Source organism: Nerophis lumbriciformis, linkage group LG11, assembly GCF_033978685.3.
Source record: "Nerophis lumbriciformis linkage group LG11, RoL_Nlum_v2.1, whole genome shotgun sequence".
NCBI lineage: Eukaryota > Metazoa > Chordata > Actinopteri > Syngnathiformes > Syngnathidae > Nerophis > Nerophis lumbriciformis.
The window spans coordinates 28,863,328-28,884,791 of record NC_084558.2 but is presented as its reverse complement, the minus strand read 5'-3'; the positions used below and the strand labels follow the sequence as shown (position 1 = coordinate 28,884,791).

General features: G+C 40.0%; 1 protein-coding gene across 3 annotated transcripts in view; it reads left to right on the top strand.

Annotated features, from left to right (window-relative positions):
• jarid2b (jumonji and AT-rich interaction domain containing 2b) overlaps positions 1 to 21,464 on the top strand; it is a 225,897-nt gene that overhangs the window by 174,456 nt on the left and 29,977 nt on the right. For all 3 annotated transcript variants that reach the window (XM_061966900.2, XM_061966898.2, XM_061966899.2), the window contains 2 exons: positions 16,974 to 17,186; positions 18,374 to 18,576. In XM_061966900.2, the coding sequence (XP_061822884.1) occupies positions 16,974 to 17,186; positions 18,374 to 18,576 (416 nt within the window). The remainder of the gene's footprint in view (positions 1 to 16,973; positions 17,187 to 18,373; positions 18,577 to 21,464) is intronic.

The following is a 21,464-nucleotide window of genomic DNA, read 5'->3' as shown; positions in this document are numbered from 1 at the left end:
ATTATTCCCTGAGTTTGTAAACATTTACAAAAACAACAAAAAATATTAGAAAATAAAAATATCAACCTAACTACTGTAGTATAAATCATATTCTGATACTACCCTAATTAGTAGGTAGTATCAGTAATTTATGGAGGGAGCCGCCCTCCCTCTTACATGTCATGTACTGACTTTGACAATGCTGACACAGCAACAGTTGTTATATTATCCTATCTCTAGACTCTTAGTAAACCATCCATCCATCCATTTTCTACCGCTTGTCCTTTTCGAGGGCGCGCGGGGGATGCTGGAGCCTATCACAGTTGCATTCAGACGGACTTATTAATTTACTATTAATCACTGATTACCATATTTTTCGGATTATAAGTCGCAGTTTTTTTCATTGTTTGGCCGTGGGTGCGAAGTATACTCCGGAGCGACTTATGTGTGAAATTATTAACACATTACCGTAAAATATCAAATAATATTATTTATCTCATTCGCGTAAGAGACGAAGCAAATGGCAGCAATCGTCACTCACACGTCAACCAATAAGAATTCGGCGGGGGAGGGTCATGGCAGAAGTGCATTGTGGGTAATGGGATGCTAACTGCTATATGCTACTGCCGTAGCGTTTAAAATGGATCACATCAACATTGGTAGTAACTTATAAAAACTGAGAAGGACTGAACCAAAATATCACCGAAAAGGAAATCATATACTGCAGATTACAAGCTGGACGTAGTGAAATATGCAGCAGAGAACGGCAATCGAGCAGCAGAAAGAAAGGACATACCAGAGGCGACACCGGGGAGGAAGATTTCATGGGATTTAGCGATCGGGAATGACAGATTGTTTGGTAAACGTATAACATGTTCTATATGTTATAGTTATTTGAATGACTCTTGCCATAATGTGTTCCGTTAACATACCAGGCACGTTCTCAGTTGGTTATTTGTGCGTCATATAATGTACACTTATTCAGCCTGTTGTTCACTATTCTTTATTTGTTTTAAATTGCCTTTCAAATGTCTATTCTTGGTGTTGGATTTTATCAAATAAATTTCCCCCAAAAATGCGATTTATACTCCAGTGCGACGTATATATGTTTTTTTCCTTATTTATTGTGCATTTTCGGCCGGTACGACATATACTCCCGTGCTACTTATAGTCCGAAAAATACGGTACTTTCTGTTATAATGTGGTTGCATCAACACTTTTTAAACTTTACTAAATGTACTTATTTCTAGGTGTAGTTTAAAGCTTTCTCAGCGGTTACCTTAGCATGCCTACTCCTGGTTTGCTCTCACTGTGTAACATGTTTAGCCTCGGCCTCCAATGATAATAATACTTGCTAATTATATTTAAGATACTTATAAATCCAGTTCCTTTTCTTTTTCTTTCTTTGGAGGTGATTATTATTAGCTTTGGGGAGCATACACAGTGTGGAGCTGCAAATTATTAGCTGCTAGCCGCTTGTTAGCCGGGGGACTAAAAATAAATACAGTGTCAGTCAGAGGGGCTCTGCATTTAAGGTCATTAATCGGTAATGGCAAGCACATAATTTTTCAAGAAAATGGTCTGATACTGATCATTGCCCATCAATTGGCACAACCCTAGTCTATTGATTAACAACTTTTGCGTTTTTTTGTGTTACACATATGCTAACATGCCTGCCAAATCATTTTGACCACAACCTTTAGGGGGCACCACAAACATCAACAACAACAGGTATAAATTAGGTGTTTCCACTGATAGGTCCACAAGGTCGATGCTAATTTTAGGTAGCTAAGCTAACGATCAAATGGGCTTTTTCCTCTCTGCTACTACAGTATTTATAGACTGAAATTCATGTGTGTCCAAGGTAGGGCTGGGCGATATATCGATATACGCGATATATCGCGGGTTTGTCTCTGTGCGATACAGAAAATGACTATATCGTGATATTCGAGTATGCGTTCTCACGCAGTTGCTTTTAGCTGCTGGCATTACACTACAGGCTCTCCTCGCTCTTTCCTGTGTCTCCTTCTCACAGACAGCAAGCACAGCTTCTACACACGTCACATACTGTCACGACATACGTCACATACGTATACGCCCTCGCGCAGCAAAGAGGTAGCAGCATGGCTAACGTTAGCTGTGATGCTAGCGGAGCGGTGTGAGTGATAAGGTAATACAAGAGAGAGAAGGTGCGAATCTGGTAACAAATGAAGGAATAAACAGCAGGGGGTCCATCATCTGCCGGTGGTTTGGCTTCAAGTGGGAATATGTCGAACAGACAACCGTAATTTGTCAAGTGTGGAGCAAAAGCGTTGCTATAAAAAGTAGCATTACTGCTAATATGTAGAATCATTTGAAAAGTCAACTGCTAGAGAATGAAGAGTGCTTACTCTGCTGTCAACATCTCCGTTCGGTGCCACACGCCCACACCATCAAAATGCCGAGGCAAACATTTCCACATCAACACCGTATGAAAAAAAATAGTGATTTTTTTAGTTGTGATTTCCTTCTCTGCATGAAAGATTAAAAGTAGCATTTATTAATGCAGTATGAAGAAGAATGTTTTAATGTAGACACATAGAATCATCATACTGCTGTGATTATATGCATCAAGTGTTTATTCATGGCTAAGGCAAAATATCGAGATATATATTGTGTATCGTGATATGGCCTTAAAATATCGCGATATTAAAAAAAGGCCATATCGCCCAGCCCTAGTCCAAGGTGTTCGGGGCACATTTTCCAGAACGGTGCTCATATGCATGGAACCCCCCCCCCTCAGCAGGAGAATGTCAGCAAAGCCCTTGAGCTTGTACTCTGAGGATGACATCCACATTAGCGTGGTTAATCTTTTCAAAGGGACACTTTGATATCAACTGAGCCCCCATCCTTATGATTGGGATGCTGGTGATCACCGTACGTCAGGGCTCCTTCATGTCTGCCCCCCAAAGTGACGGGACCTCCACACACATTAGGGAAATCTGACACCTCGAAATGAGATTATTGGGCTTGTTTTTGGAGTCTTTGCTTGGCACTTAGCAGCACCCGGACAGTGGAACACAATCCAGTCACATGGATTTTTTGGGCAGAGGATGTGTGCAGGTCAAACGTTCACATTGTGTAAACATATACACCCCCTTAATCGCACACTGCTGTGTTTGCTGATCTTATCTGGTAAACGTTACACATCCACCAACACACAACAAAAGCTGCCACCCATCGCTCTTTCTGACAGTGCCATAAAAGACGCTCAAACACGGGAAGCGATAAAGTGTCGTACAAAAGCGACAATGCATTGTGAAACTACCTTTTGGGCTGACATCGTCCTTATGGGATTATTTTTCTGCCGGTAATGAACCAGCTGCTGTTGTTGTCGCACCCGAAGAAAAGTGAATTCCTCCAGGGGGTGAGAGTTTTATTGTGATGCAACACGGGAGCAACTGGACCGAGAAGTAAGTCTTCCTGTATCGGATGTCGCCCACGCCGCCGAGGCTCCATCTTCCCGCACGCCCTCGCGAACAAGCCAGAGTCTGTGCCCGGCGTTGTTCTCAGAAGAGGGTGTTTATGTGTGGTCCGTGCCTGTTTATATCCACGGAGAAAGCCATTTGGCTGCTGGCCAGCCAGTCTGCTTGCTGCTAGAAAGCTGCACTGTTGCTGTCTGCAGCTAGGTGGTGACCAGAAAGAGCGCCTTTATTACAGAGCCAGTTATATTACCCACTGAGGGTTATAAAGTAGTGCATGCTGCCATATTTGTTGCACCTTTTATTGGCAAGCTCAGCGAGTCAATGAGTAACTGTGAGCACACATTGCTAGAAACAACACATCTTACGTAAGACCTGACAGAGAAGTCTGGTCTAACTTGCATAACCTCACAGTTCTGACCCACTGAACCAAAGTGTGTGGCATTTGTTTGATCTCTCTTAACTAGATGCTCATCCTTACTCCTTTAGGGATACTCAAGGTGTTCAAGGCTGACAGCTCCTCGTGACGGATGCATTTCCCCCGGGGGCTTCGCAAAGTGTTCCTCTTTCTTAATAGCGTGATTGGTATTTTATGAAAGCCGCAAAACTGCTTTTTTTTTTTGTCGCGCCGCTTCCTTCCACGTGTATCTCAAAGTCAAAAACCTGTCACTGCTTAAAAGTCACATATTCCAAAGTTTTGTTTTATGTCACATTGTTGCATATTTGATTGTCATGTAAGCACAAACATATATTATACAGTACCTACCAGTTTAATTGGTTCTTTGACAAAGCTCTTAACTCAAAACACTTAAACAATTTTTTTGGTGTTTGCCCCTCCTCCCAAAGAAATAGTACAGTTAACATTAGGGATGTCCGATAATGGCTTTTTGCCGATATCCAATATTCCGATATTGTCCAACTCTTTAATTACCGATACCGATATAAACCGATACCGATACCAACAGATATATGCAGTCGTGGAATTAACACATTATTATGTCTAATTTGGACAACCAAGTATGGTGAAGATAAGGTACTTATTAGGGACGGCGTGGCACAGTGGAAGAATGGCCGTGCGCGACCCGAGGGTCCCTGGTTCAATCCCCACCTAGTACCAACCTCGTCATGTCCGTTGTGTCCTGAGCAAGACACTTCACCCTTGCTCCTGATGGCTGCTGGTTAGCGCCTTGCATGGCAGCTCCCTCCATCAGTGTGTGAATGTGTGTGTGAATGGGTAAATGTGGAAGTAGTGTCAAAGCGCTTTGAGTACCTTGAAGGTAGAAAAGCGCTATACAAGTTTATCATTTATCATTTACTTTTTAAAAAAAATTATAAAATAAGATAAATAAATTAAAAACATTTTCTTGAATAAAAAAAGAAAGTAAAACAATATAGTAATTAATGAAAATTAGTAAAATTAACTGTTAAAGGTTACCGTATTTTCCGCACTATAAGGCGCACCTAAAAACCACAATTTTTCTCAAAAGCTGACAGTGCGCCTTATAACCCGGTGCGCTTTATTACGATTCATTTTCATAAAGTTTCGGTCTCGCAACTTCGGTAAACAGCCGCCATCTTTTTTCCCGGTAGAACAGGAAGCGCTTCTTCTTCTACGCAAGCAACCGCCAAGGAAAGCACCCGCCCCCATAGAACAGGAAGCGCTTCACCCGCCCCCGGAAGAAGAAGAAAAAACGCGCGGATATCACCGTACGTTTCATTTCCTGTTTACATCTATAAAGACCACAAAATGGCTCCTACTACGCGACAAGGATCCGGTTCATAAAAAGACGCAATCTCTCCATCCGCACACGGATTACTACCGTATTTCACAGCAACTGATATTCCTGTGAACCGCACTGTGGAACGGGAGCACGTACGGTGAATATTCGCACCACAGGGAATGAGAAGTCATCCTTCACTGTGGTTCTAGCTTGCCATGCTAACTTCCACCCAGGGTGATATTCAAAAGGAAGACCTTGCCAAAAGAGACCTTTCCAGCCGGCGTCATCATAAAAGCTAACTCGAAGGGATGGATGGATGAAGAAAAGATGAGCGAGTGGTTAAGGGAAGTTTACGCGAAGAGGCCGGGTGGCTTTTTTCACACAGCTCCGAAGGCGAACACACCTTCACTAAGACGGGCAGATAGCGCCGGTCGACATACGCCAACATCTGCCAGTGGATCGTAAATGCCTGGGCAGATAGTTTCGGTCACAACTGTGGTCCGAGCTTTCCGGAAGGCAGGATTCACAGAACTGCTGCACAACAACAGCGACACTGAATCCGATGACTTCGACGAGGCGGAGCCGGCCATTTTTGGATCCCACGCTTGCGCAACTTTTCAATTCGGACACCGAAGACGAAGAATTCGAAGGATTTACGAATGAAGAATAACTTCAGAAGGTGAGCGCTATGTTTATTTTGTGTGTTGTGACATTAACGTTCGAGCAACATTATGTTGCTATTTATTGCTCTACACCATTTTGAATTTTACTATGTTTGTGATTGCACATTTGCGTACATTTTGGGACAGAGTTGTTAGAACGCTGGTTTTCAATATATTATTAAAGTTTGACTGAACTATCTGACTGTTTTTTTGACATTCACTTTAGCGCAGCGTTTTTTTGACATTCACTTTAGCGCAGCGTAGGCGCGGCTTATAGTCCGGGGCGGCTTATTGGTGGACATAATTATGAAATATGTAATTCATAGAAGGTGCGGCTAATAATCCGGTGCGCCTTATAGTGCGGAAAATACGGTAGTACTATTAGTGGACCAGCAGCACGCACAATCATGTGTGCTTACGGACTGTATCCCTTGCAGACTGTATTGATATATATTGATATATAATGTAGGAACCAGAATATTAATAACAGAAAGAAACAACCCTTTTGTTTGAGGGGAGGGAGGTTTTTTGGGTTGGTGCACTAATTGTAAGTGTATCTTATGTTTTTTATGATGATTTAATAAAAAAAAAACGATACCGATAATAAAAAAAACAATACCGATAATTTCCGATATTACATTTTAACGCATTTATCGGCCGATAATATCGGCAGGCCGATATTATCGGACATCCCTAGTTAACATACCTTTAAAAAATAAAAACAACTTTTTAGAGATGTAATATTGTGTTAAAACATAACAATGGAATGTACTACAAACAATTACAATAATTTTGTGACAATGTACCATATTTTCCGGACTATAGATCCCACCTTGATATAAGCTTTAGAATAGATTTTTCATATATATTCATTTATATATTTTTTCCATATATCAGCCGCACTGGACTATAAGCCACAGATATATATGCTGTGAAATTTATAATTTCCACATAAATATTTTGTAAACGTTTATTTACAAACATTAATTGTTTCCAAGTGGTGTCTGTAAAATGGCAGTAAAACGGCTGATCAAACACAACAGAAGTTATCGTCATTTACCTACTAGCTGTGGAAGCTAGTTTCACAATCAACTAAACAGACAGAATAACTCCACGGTGACGTCTTGGTGAATTTACTGAGGAATTTGTGAAACCGAAACAATGCAAAAATAATTCCATTGTAAATTAATAATACTGACACAGACACTCGTAGCTGGTTAGCATATAAGCTAATGCTAATGAGGCTAGCTTTATTACATTACGATAGCACGTACACATATGCATGAAAACACTCCTATAGACATCACACGAGGGACGGTTTAGTAAGTATGAATTGTTTTAGTTATATTGTGAACGGGACAAGCGGTAGAAAATGTATGAATGGATGTTGTGAAACTTACAAACGTTGCTTGGACTGAAGAATGAAGAATGCTTTCGAGCAGTCACAATAGACCCTTTTACTTTCGGTTTAAGGCAAAGCAGGAAGTACATTTTTTACTCGCAGCACTTGCAGTGAGTGAACTTGACCAAAAGATGGCGCCATAGCACAAACAATACCACACCATTTCAGTCCTCTGCTTGGGTTTAACGAAAACTATTGAACACGAAACATTATGGCAATTAGCGGGGGAAAAAATCCATAAATTAGCCGTTTCGTTCCTACACTTTGCACAGGGTGAAAAGTGTAGGAAAAACGTAGCGGGTCATAGTCCGGAATGTAGGGTAATAATAATAATGTACAGCATTTACCTTGGAGAGTTGACTTCTACAGTATCTTCTTCAAGCTGCTTGTCCGTCAAACACACCACAAGCAGCTTTTCCATATTTTCATTGATAAATATTCGCCGTTAAGATGTCATTTTAATATCCTTGGCTGGCGTTCAACTCATTCTGCTTCAGTATGGTGCACACTAGCAGTGATACGCTGAAGTTGTTTCGCCAAGTTGGTTACACGCTCTTGTCAGTTTTTGATGATTTATTTCTTTATTTCAATGAATATCATCCACTTCTTTTTCTCAGTCCTTCACACTCACTTTCTTCTTTCCCATGCTTGGAAAAACTAAGTTTATGTCGATCTCTAGCTAAAAGACCAAATGTTTTAGGGGGATCTTATGGAGTTCACTGTGGCATTTGCTAAACCAACTAATGGCAAAGATTTTTGCTGGTAACTTAAAGGCCTACTGAAATGCGACTTTCTTATTTAAACGGGGATAGCAGGTCCATTCTGTGTGTCAACACAACCAGGCTTATATTTAATATGCCACAAATTAATCCCGCATAACAAACACCTCCCGTCCATATAACCCGCCAATACAACTCAAACACCTGCACAACACACTCAATCCCACAGCCCAAAGTACCGTTCACCTCCCCAAAGTTCATACAGCACATATATTTCCCCAAAGTCCCCAAAGTTACGTACGTGACATGCACAGAGCGACACGCACGTACGGGCAAGCGATCAAATGTTTGGAAGCCGCAGCTGCATGCGTACTCACGGTACCACGTCTGCGCATCCAACTCAAAGTCCTCCTGGTAAGAGTCTCTGTTGTCCCAGTTCTTCACAGGCCAATGGCAAAGCTTGACTGTCATCTTCTGGGAATGTAAACAATGAAACACCGGCTGTGTTTGTGTTGCTGCAGTCGGCCACAATACACCGCTTCCCACCTACAGCTTTCTTCTTTGCTGTCTCCATTGTTCATTGAACAAATTGCAAAAGATTTACCAACACAGATGTCCAGAATACTGTGGAATTTTGCGATGAAAACAGACGACTTAATAGCTGGCCACCATGCTGTCCCAAAATGTCCTCCACGATCCGTGACGTCACGCGCTGACGTCACCATACCGAGACGTTTTCAGCAGGATATTTCGCGCAAAATTTTAATTTGCACTTTAGTAAGCTAACCTGGCCGTATTGGCATGTGTTGCAATGTGAAGATTTTATCATTGATGTATAAACTATCAGACTGCGTGGTCGGTAGTAGTGGGTTTCAGTAGACCTTTAAAAAATAACAATTAGCAAAGAGACAGCGCTTATCTCAAAACACTCTTAAATTGATTGTTTAAATGCTCAGACTGGATTCTCTTCTTACTCAAGTCATTTTGTTAGTCTGTGTTGTGTGCCTTTGATCTGTTTAAAGTTGTTAGCATCTACTGTATTTTTAACATTAGTATTTTTGGTAATAGGGTATAGGCCTCAGTGAGGGACAGACATGGACACATATCGTGTATACTCCAAGTAACGCCTTTCTTCAGTTCGCAGTCGCTCTTTGCAACCTCCTAATGTAGTTGTTGTCACTACCTCTGCATGCGCTTTTAAATGTTGCTTCTCAGCTATTGGTGTAAAACTCACACGTTGCAATGGTGTTATTTACAATCAGCTCTATTAATTCTGACTGAGCAGGTTGCTTTCCACCAATGTACAACATTGGCTCTGTTGCTACTTTGTTGTGCAATTTGCGTGTTAATAAATGACTAGAAATGTCCTGATCCCGGTCATGTGATCAGCTTGTAGGACGATATTTGCCCCCCTTTTTTTTTCCCGATCAGCTGATGAGCTGCCAAGTCCAGTCGATCTTTACCACAGCTGTGTCCCTGAGTTTACATGGCTGAAGATTGTACTCGCGTGAAAAGGATGCGCGCTCAGGGCAACACAATTACATTTCCATATTCCCTGTTGCACACATGCAGGAAAAATTCCAGAAGGGGGCGTGTTTTGCCAAATACAAACAATGAACTTGTCGTCTATCCACAGTGCGAAGCCGCATCTTGGATACAAGTCCTCACCACCATGCCGGAAAATAAACTACGTACATTATCATTGGAGAACGAGAGGAAAAAAGAATGGCTAAACATGCTACACACGCACATACACACTGAGCAGAACGACACAAGAAGCTCACCATGTAACAATGTAAAGAAAGTCTGATCGATCCAGATGTTGATATTAAAACATAAACGATACTAAAATGTTTAGAACATTGTTTTTCTTTTTTTTTGTTATTATAAAATATTTTTTTAGGTCCTTTGTGTTATTGTTTACAAACTCAGAGAGTAAGTCTCTGGATACAGGAAGGCTTTGATGGGACAGTTTAAATGAAAGCCAACAGTAGTTTTTTCTTTTGTTTCGTTATTGTGCACTCACAACTTTACTTTGTTTAAAAATGTATTTAGCAATCAAAACCACAAATGTAATAATCATCTGATTTACAACAATGCTATCAAATTCTACATGTAATAAGAAGTTTTATAAACTGTGTGTTTACTATGAGTTACTTGGGTATGGCGTGGCTCGGTTGGTAGAGCGCCCGTGCCAGCAACCTGAGGGTTTTTGGTTTGGTCCCAAGCTTTTGCCATCCTAGTCACGTCTGTCGTGTCCTTGAGCAAGCCACTTCACCCTTGCGCCTGATGGGTCCTGGTTAGGGCCTTGCATGGCAGCTCCCGCCATCAGTGAGTACCTTGAAGGTAGAAAAGCACTATACAAGTATAACCCATTTACCATTTACTTGCCAGAAAACATTTTCAGTTCTATATAATCTATTGTCAAAGTATCTGTTCAGGATTTGAAATTGGATCGGGTCGCAGGCCAAAAACGTTGATCGGTGCATCCCTCCTTATAAATGACAATGTGGTCAAAGAGAGCCATGGTCTCCCTGCCACTTTCTCATGCACACCAAATCATTATTCACGTGAAAAATGTTCAGATTTTGCTAATAATTTCTGCTTCCAGTCCTCTTTGAAGTTTATTTCAATAAAGGCTTGACTACAGCACTTGGCGTGATTCTAAATTGAACACCTTCCTGTTTGACAGTTTAGGCTTCCTACCTAAAACACAGCATCCAATCCTGCTTGTATCATTTGGATAGATTTTTTTTTACTTGAGAACCTGTGCTTTAAAGTTGCCACTTCCTGTGTATGACCACTTTGTCCTGGCATCCCCGCTGTGGTTAAAGCCCTCCTGATGACAGACTTTTTGAGTCATCTTCAGTGTTTCACTTCCAGTTAGGAGGACAAAAGAAAGGGTTTGGCAGAGAATGAAAGGTTTTGCAATCATGTCCCCCACCTCCACATGCACACATGGGCCCAGGAGTCTCATTATAGATGACAACCTTAATAGACTCTTTCAGACTACTTCCTGACTACTGAAATGAATGCAATGCATTATACAGTTATTTTAGTCAGCTCAGTGTTAATTGTTGAATAGAAATGTGTTAACGTTTTATAGTACAAACCCTGTTTCCATATGAGTTGGGAAATTGTGTTAGATGTAAATATAAACAGAATACAATGATTTGCAAATCATTTTCAACCCATATTCAGTTGAATATGCTACAAAGACAACATATTTGATGTTCAAACTGATAACCTTTTTTTTTTTGCAAATAATCATTAACTTTAGAATTTGATGCCAGCAACACGTGACAAAGAAGTTGGGAAAGGTGGCAATAAATACTGATAAAGTTGAGGAATGCTCTTCAAACACTTATTTGGAACATCCCACTGGTGAACAGGCAAATTGGGAACAGGTGGGTGCCATGATTGGGTATAAAAGTAGATTCCATGAAATGCTCAGTCATTCACAAACAAGGATGGGGCGAGGGTCACCACTTTGTCAACAAATGCGTGAGCAAATTATTGAACAGTTTAAGAAAAACCTTTCTCAACCAGCTATTGCAAGGAATTTAGGGATTTCACCATCTACGGTCCGTAATATTATTAAAGGGTTCAGAGAATCTGGAGAAATCATCTAAGATGGACTGATACAAAGTGGAAAAGTGTTCTGTGATCTGACGAGTCCACATTTCAAATTGTTTTGGAAAACTGTGGACGTCGTGTCCTCTGGACCAAAGAGGAAAAGAACCATCCGGATTGTTATAGGCGCAACGTTGAAAAGCCAGCATCTGTGATGGTATGGGGGTGTATTAGTGCCCAAGACATGGCTAACTTACACATCTGTGAAGGCGCCATTAATGCTGAAAGGTACATACAGGTTTTGGAGCAACATATTTTGCCATCCAAGCAACGTTACCATGGACGCCCCTGCTTATTTCAGCAAGACAATGCCAAGCCACGTGTTACATCAACGTGGCTTCATAGTAAAAGAGTGCGGGTACTAGACTGGCCTGCCTGTAGTTCAGACCTGTCTCCCATTGAAAATGTGTGGCGCATTATAAAGTTAAAGTTAAGTTAAAGTACCAATGATTGTCACACACACACTCTAGGTGTGGCGAGATTATTCTCTGCATTTGACCCATCACCCTTGATCACCCCCTGGGAGGTGAGGGGAGCAGTGGGCAGCAGCGGTTGCCGCGCCCGGGAATCATTTTTGGTGATTTAACCCCCAATTCCAACCATTATGAAGCCTAAAATACCACAACGGAGACCCCGGACTGTTGAACAACTTAAGCTGTACATCAAGCAAGAATGGGAAAGAATTCCACCTGAGAAGCTTAAAAAATGTGTCTCCTCAGTTCCCAAACGTTTACTGAGTGTTGTTAAAAGGAAAGGCCATGTAACACAGTGGTGAACATGCTCTTTCCCAACTACTTTGGCACGTGTTGCAGCCATGAAATTCTAAGTTAATTATTATTGGCAAAAAATTAAATAAAGTTTATAAGTTTGAACATCAAATATCTTGTCCTTGTAGTGCATTCAATTGAATATGGGTTGAAAAGGATTTGCAAATCATTGTATTCCGTTTATATTTACATCTAACTCATATGGAAACGGGGTTTGTATTTGCATTAACATTTATTACGAAGGTCTTGAGTTCAATCCCGGACTCAGGATCTTTCTGTGTGGAGTTTGCATGTTCTCCCTGTGACTGCGTGGGTTCCCTCCGGGTACTCCGGCTTCCTCCCACCTCCAAAGACATGCACCTGGGGATAGGTTGATTGGCAACACTACATTGGCCCTAGTGTGTGAATGTGAGTGTGAATGTTGTCTGTCTATCTGTGTTGGCCCTGTGATGAGGTGGCGTCTTGTCCAGGGTGTACGCCGCCTTCTGCCCGAATGCAGCTGAGATAGGCTCCAGCGTCCCCCTTGACCCCGAAAGGGACAAGCGGTAGAAAATGGATGAATGGATGGCATTAAAATGGTTACATTATTGGACTTGTTTGTACTGTGAAGGTCAAGTCATGTATAATTTGTTAAATTTTTCACAACTTAGAGCTGAGTTAATATAAATGATTTTGTAGTTTTTACACAACATGGTTGTATGTAGGGCTGGGCGATATGGCCTTTTTTTAATATCTCGATATTTTTAGGCCATATCGCGATACACGATATATATCTCGATATTTTGCCTTAGCTTTGAATTAACACTTGATGCATATAATCACAGCAGTATGATGATTCTATGTGTCTACATTAAAACATTCTTGTTCATACTGCATTAATATATATGCTCATTTTAAACTTCCAGGCAGAGAAGGAAATCACAACTAAGTAAATTTACCAAAACTGTATTTATTAAACAGTTATTAAGCAGTGGCACAAACATTCATGTCATTTCCAAAACAGAAAGTGCAAGATTGTCACAGACATTTTAAAACAAGCTAGTAGTGCACTTTTGTGCATGATGTCACTAAGATGACTTATCAAAACAACACTAAATTAAAGTGCACTTTTTGTACAGAACGCCACTACAATAGTTTAAAAACATGATGTCACACAAGATATTTCAATAAGTGTCAAATAAAAATGAGCTTCATAATAGGAAATCAAATAGTGTTCGTCCTTCGCTATGTGGTAGGTTCCTGCAGACGTTATCTCCTTTTGTTGTCTACTCTTTTTTTCATACGGTGTTGATCTGGAAATGTTTGCTTCGGCATTTTGATGGTGTGGGCGTGTGGCACCGAATGGAGATGTTGACATGCGGAGTAAGCACTCTTCATTCTCTAGCGGGTGACTTTTCAAATGATGCTATATATTAGCAGTAATGCTACTTTTTGTAGAAACGCTTTTACCCCACACTTGACAAATTACGGTTGTCTGTTCGAAATATTCCCACTTGAAGCCAAACCACCGCCAGATGATGGACCCCCTTCTGTTTTTCTTGGGAATTAATTCTTCCTTCATTTGTTACCAGATTCGCACCTTTTTTCTCTCGTATTACTACTCGCATCACAGCTAACGTTACCCATGCTGCTACCTCTCTGCTCCGCGAGGGCGTATACGTATGTGACGTATGTAGAAGGTGCGCTTGCTGTCTGTGAGAAGGAGACACAAAAAGGAGTGGGAAGAGCCTGTCGTGTAATGCCAGCAGCTAAAAGCAACTACGAGAACGTGTACTTGAATATCACGATATAGTCATTTTCTATATCGCACAGAGACAAACCCGTGATATATCGCGTATATCGATATATCGCCCAGCCCTAGTTGTATGCATTTCTTGCTCTATTTTCGTTGTCTACTAACTTGTCTGGCTACCTCAATGAAAGCAAAACAAGTTAACTTTTGTCTTTTTGTTAAATTCTTATCATAGCCACAGTTATAAGGCTAGATATGCTTAATGGAGGGTTACTGAGGTGTTGTGAAACAAACAACATCCATCCATCCATCCATTTTTCTACCGCTTATCCTTTTCGACATATTTTCCTTTAATTTATTATCCTTATATTAATGTGGAACAGTTTCGTTAATAAATGACTGAAATTGACATTTTGAGGGTGCGTGTATTCATGAAACATTATGCAGTTTACAAGCACAAATACGGTGTGAATCAATCCGTGCTGTTCGATGTCATTGAGTATTGTAAGTAAGAAAAAGAACAAGAAATTTGAAAAACAACACAAATGAAGACAAGTTTGCAAACACCAATGACATTGAATAGTCTACAGAAACATTGCTTCATTTTCTATGCCCCATTCAGTTAATGATAACAGCTGGTTCAATGTTAGGCTTAGGTTTTAGCAGATTTTCCATATTTTTCCTACAGACAGCATTTGGTGACCTCAAACAACAAGGCTATAGATTGATTCACACTGGTTTTCGCCTTTTGAAGGGTACTAGAAAAACTGGAAAATTGATCTTGAAAGTCCTTACAAAGTGCTTGAATATGGCCATGGAAAAGGTGTACAAACCCAGCATTAAGTACTGGAATCGATTCCCAGGTACTGGGAATTAGTACCGTTACGGTTCCAAAAGCTACTCATCTCTAATCATGAGGCGATAATACATTCATATTCATACTTATGTGGGCTCTGTGCCGAGGATGTCGTTGTGGCTTGTGCAGCCCTTTGAGACACTTGTGATTTAGGGCTATATAAATAAACATTGATTGATTGATTGATATATAGTCACTGTTACAACGGCCCTCTGACAGCAGCCATAACTGCGATGTGGCTCTCAATGAGTTTGACACCGCTGCTTTAGGCTGTCCTAGTTTTGACCCACTCTGCGTGTTCTCCACGGATGTTGTTTTTCCTTCAAGGCAAAATGGACTCCTCCGTCCACTCCAACCCAGCCCCCGCCCCTCTGCCCCTGTCGTCTGTTTGCTATTGGCCCGCTGACCCCAGTTCAGCGCACTAAATGACATCCATTTAGCTAATGAAGCAAATCGTTAGAGGCTGATTAGACCAGCTAGTGTGCCTGTTTTGAAGGCTCCATGACGGGATCCTGTGCTTCGTCACCAAAGATAAACGTCAACGTGTTGTTGAAGAGAACACTTTCTTCACCTCCTTGTAAAAATCAGGTAAATAAATATGCTGCCTGTGAGCATGTTGTTTCTGTTCCTTTTGGTTTCTCTTCCACTCCCTGAGGAGATCATTAGAAACTGGAGTGGCTGCAGTGTGACAAGCAAGACAAACCCGGATTTAATGTTGCTGTAAGCGCAGATTACGTTTTTTTTATGTTTATTTTAAAGGGCAATTTGTGCAAATCATAATGTATTACATTTTTGAAAACGAGTCATTTTCCAGGCTAATTCTGTGTGATTTAATTGCTCTTTTATAGCTTAAAGATACTTCCAGGTCAAGTCTTTTGATCAGTATTGTAATTCTAATCATGCTTAGGTCTGCTTTGCATTAATGCCTATAAAAAAAAGTGCTGCCCATAAAAGGGCAATTAAATCCACAGTAGCTGTAGTTATCAGCCAGCTGTTGCACAACTACACCCTAAATCAACAATAAACACATCTCAACGTTACATATTGCAGGCTGTCAATCTTTCTAAATGCCTTACTTTCTTGCATTTTTATTTCAATACATACTGTACATGGAGCAAAAGCCATCTGTCCCTTCTTAAACCCATTCATGCATATATTTATCTGTACAGTAATCTATTTATTTATTTATATATATTTATATATATTTATTTATTTTATATATATATTTATATATATTTATTTGTTTATATATGCACCTTATTGCTTTTTTATCCTGCACTACCATGAGCTTATGAAACGAAATTTCGTACTTATCTGTGCTGTAAAGTTCAAATTTGAATGACAATAAAAAGGAAGTCTAAGTCATGCTGCAGAATTAGTCAAGTGAAACAAGTTACTCAAGTTACATGCAAGGAGTTTAATTTACAATGAAATACATATATTCTGTATGTTATAATAACTGTGTGTGTGTGTGTCTGTGTGTGTAATATAGAGTTGTGTTAAAAAAATATGGCCACTACAAACCACACGTGTTGCTTCACCCTCCTTACAGGTGTATGTGTGCGCGTGTGCATGCCTGATTTACGAGGGCTGATGTGCAGCCAGACACTGACCTCAGCTTCCTCCCAACGTCTGCCATGACACATTTCTCAGCAGGAACCAATGGAAATTGGAATTTTGAAAATGTTTATTTCCAAAATAATGTCAAAACAGTCAGTTTCAGCTCAAGGATTGCAATAAACATTTAAAAAAACGTCCAATATTGACATGTTTATTTAGTTTATCGGTATTCCTGCTACTGCTAAATCTCCCTGTCCTTTTTTTTTTGTCACCCCGATGGTATTTATGAACAGAACAAAAAGAGGCGCCGTTTGTGCGTCTGCAATTTTGTGCCCCCCAGTTAAGATGATAACAGACAACACGGCACAGCCAATCATCATTCACAAGCTGCCAGCACTGCTTTCTAGCGCTCTCACAGGAAGCTTGTGGTGGACAGCTGTGCTTCATTTCTCCATATAAATTATTTCTCCTGTGTTTCCAGGCTCGCCCGCCCTGCCCAACAACATGTCCTATTTTGGCAGCTCCCAGGAGGAGGAAGACCTGGGGGAGGACGAGGAGGAAGAGGAGGAGGAAGTGAGGAACGGCGGTGGAGGCATTCACTCGCACGGTGCTTATTCGCAAGCATCCGCCTCTTCCTCCTCATGCCACTCTACCCCACGCAAAGGGAAACCTCCCACGAGGCTCAACGGCCACGGTACGACAACACACTTTGTCATGTTAGCTATGGAACCACAGCTAGCTTGTATTCATAACGTAATGGATGAAGAAATATTGTAGGTCAACTACTTGCATTCAGCACCTGTCTCATAATACACTTTGACCATTTAAGTGCATTACTTGTCTAATTACATTTGGTGCAGATCTGGATAAAGGTGCAGATCCAGGAGTCTTTGCAAGAGTTTTTTGTGCCCATATTGTTTTACCCTTTCTCTAGGTATATTTTGGAATCCTGATTATTTCTCCATGTATTATTCAGAAATAATTTAAATTGTTTGTAGAAACAAATGTTAGAGGAGGCTGAAAGAGTGCCTTGCGCCACCTACGGTAGTGAAGGTAGACCTAGTATATACAAATGACAAACAAATTGGAGATGCCTGCTTTTCTTTGTGTTTTGGTAACTAAAATGAAGATTAGAAACATTGTAATGCAATAATGCGAACTACCGTATTTTCCAGGCCATGGAACGCACGGTTATTTAAGCCGCACCCACCCAATTTTAGAAAACTTTTTTTTTTTGTTTTTTTTACAAATATTAGCCACACTGATGCAGGTATAAACCGATACAAAAGATTTTGTGAATATTTATTTACATACCTTAATTGTTTGCAAAGGTGTCTGTAACACGGCAGTAAAACCGATGTCATTGTCATGGACCCACTGTTGCGGAAGCTAGCTTTCCAATCAGCTAAACAGACTCAATAACTCCACTGTGACGTTTTAGTGAATTTACGAAACTGAAACAATACAAAAAGAATGCCATTGTAAGTTAATAATACTAATACAGACACTTGTAAGCGTGTTAACATATTTGCCAATCCCAACGACGCTAGCTTGATTACTTTATGATAGCACGCACAAGTATGCATTCACTCCTACAGACATCACTCAGTAAGTATTGATTGTTTTGATTATATTGTAAAACTTACAAACGTTGCTACAGTGATGAATAAAGAATCTTTTTGAGTAGAAACGCTATGGAAAATGTTACTTCCGGTTGAAGGCATGAAACAGGAAGTGCATTTTCAACCTGCAACATCTGCAGTTAGCGAACTTGTCCAAATGATGGCAAAGAAAGAAAAATCCATAAATTAACCGCACTATTTTATAAGCCGCAGGGTTCAAAGCGTGTACCTAATATTGTGTTCACTCCACTTCTCTCAGTGTTTAACAACCACGGCAAAGCGTCGACGAGAGAGAGCCCGAGGCCAAAGGCGCCGCCTCCACCTCCGCCGCCCCTCCTGAGAGAGCGCAGCGAGCGTGCCGAGGCGAGGGAGCACGTGAGGATGCTGCAGGCAATGGCCAGCGCTCGCGAGGCCACCAACGGGCTGTCGACGAGGAGAGCCACAGAGGAGCTACGCAAGCAGGTAAGACCAGGTGGAGGATGATGGTTGTTGGTGATAATGTAGTGTGAGACATTATGAGAGACCTCTACCAGGGATGAAACAATTGTTCATCTAGAATAAAGATAAAGGTAATGAATATCCTCATAAACATAGGTTCTAATTGTATCATAACTTTTGACAGCCATTGGTATTTCACTTTACATTGAATTTACACTTTAAACCTACACCATCCATTGAAGACCTTGATGTCCAAATATCACATTTGTCCAAAATAAATACTTGGTTTAGCTTTCTTTTCAAAAAGGAGTTTATCCAAAACACAATTTTTTGTGATTTAATTATCAGATTTTTTTGTCATTGCACACAGAATACAACCACACCTGGTTCGGTGCATCACAAAAATTGCTAGCAGCATTGACAATTGTCACAGTATATTTACAGGTATAAAATACAATAAAATAAACAAGTATAAAGATTTAAAAGAAAATAAAGTAGAGACAAATATTACACTTAGAGTAGGGGAGAACAGAATTGTTTTATAATATGGAGAATAACAGCAGTTGTATAAACAGGTTAAATACATTAGAATGTTATAAGTTGTAATAATAGTTACAATTAAATTTATTGTTATTGTCATAGTTTTTCAGAAGGTTTTAGATGAAAAAATTGCCTGTAAACCAATATTGTAATTATTATGTTGTGTTCTTAGCCCCCAAAAACGAAAATTGCAGAATTTAGATACGCTCTTTTCGTTTTGATGAAGTACAATGAACAGAAAACACGTTTATCTCCATATATTGTATATTTGTTTAAGACAACATTTTTGTTGTTTTTTTTTAGAAAAGAAAGATGAAAAGCATGTATCAATTTGTTTGTGCTGCATTAGTTACATGCTTTTCATTGTGAGTTATTACAAAGTAAATATCTCTGTAAGAAGAAAAAAGTCAAGTGAAAAGCATTTTTAGCCCCCCCAAAAGAAACACCCAATATGGATTTTCACAGCAATAAAAAAATAAGCTAATGAAAATGTTGAAATTGAAATCATATATTTCCATATGTTATTTGTCTAAAACATTGTTGTTGTTTTTACTTAGAAAAATAATCTTCTGATAAAAAGCATTTATCAAAGTTTTGTCACTTATTATTTTCAGCGATAGAAAAAAATGACCGCAGTTGGAGATACATTTTTTAGCTAATTACAAATTTAGAATTGAAAAGCATGTATCTCCAAATATTGGTTATTTGTTGTTTTGTTACGGGGTTTTTTTTCCGGAAAAAAAGATAAAAAAGCATGTTTTCTCATGTTGATGATTATTATTTTTAGTAAAAGAAAAAATACTGCATTTGGAGATGCATGCCTTTTATTGTGACTAAATAAATAAACATAAAAACCCATGCTGTCTATTAAAAGTTAAAGGTAAGTTAAGTTAAAGGTAAGTTAAAGTACCAATGATTGTCACACACACACTAGGTGTGGTGAAATTTGTCCTCTGCATTTGACCCATCCCCTTGATCACCCCCTGGGAGGTGAGGGGAGCAGTGGGCAGCAGCGGTGCCGCGCCCAGGAATTAGTTTTTGGTGATTTAAACCCCAATTCCAGCCCTTGATGCCGAGTGCCAAGCAGGGAGGCAATGGGTCCCATTTTTTATAGTTTTTGGTATGACTCGGCCTACCGATCTCAGGGCGGACACTCTAACCACTAGGCCACTGAGTAAGAAGCATGTATCTCTCCCAAAATGCATTTTTAAACCCCCAAAAACACAAATTGACTAAATGTTGAGACATGTTTAATCACCACAATTAATAAAATAAACAAGCATGTAACTCAAAATGTTGTCATTTGTTTTTTGACTAGAAATTGTACAAAATGATCACAAACAAAAAAGCATGTATCTCTGGTACAAGTCTTCAAAGCAATTCTTTCCCGCCTTTGTTGTTTTATGACTTTTTTCTCTTTGCTTTTCTCACACATCTCCCTCCCTTTGACTTCCTTGCTCTTCTCATCTCCTTATCTCCTCCCCTGCCATTGTATCTGCAAGAGTAATGATGCTTTTTTTTTTTGGCTTGCCGTGTTACTGCCGCTATAATTAGAGCGGCGGCAGCGAGAGGCCGCGCCTACTCGCCCTGCGCACCATACTTTACTTGAGCAGCAGCAAATTAAAAGCTTCATGGTCTGCTTCTTTTCGCCTGCAAATACTATCCACTGTTGTTTATTGTGGCCATGACGCACTCGCTTGCCATGCTCGTGGTCTTTAAGTGTTTGACAAAGCTGCAATGAGTCTTAATCAGTCCCGCAAAGACAAACTGCTGAGTCGCTGCTTCTATTTGCTAAACAAAGGTAAAGATTGGAGCTGTTCTTCTCCTCGTGGGCACACAAACCCAGGCTGTACAAAAGGTTAAGTAGCTGTAAAACCAACATAATCATAATTGACTCCAGCCAATCTAATGGCGACTTGTATGTAAATGTGGCCTTTTTTCTGATTGCAACATGTTTGCATTAAATCTAATTAATAAAACACAAGCTTGCAGTGACCTTTTCACATGCATCTCTCTAATTGGACAGCAGATGGCGACAGAGCTTCATAGCACAACAAAAATGGATTCCTGGCGCATGAATTGATTTAGTTTTTGTCGCAATAGGGATTAGTTTATGGCCAGAACAATCTGGAAAATCTGATTAGTTTCCTCATTTTGATACATTTTGGAATAAAATCTGTTTAGTTTTTTTATGCATTTCCCCTAATTTCTCACTGACTTAAAACATTTTGTAGATTGCAGACCTCCCCCAAGATATTTTTTTGATCCACTCTGGTTTGTACACCATCATAGAGACATCACTTGTTTATATTAACATTTTCTACATTTTAAATCAGATAAGTGCATTATTTATGCATGTCTACACCAATGTA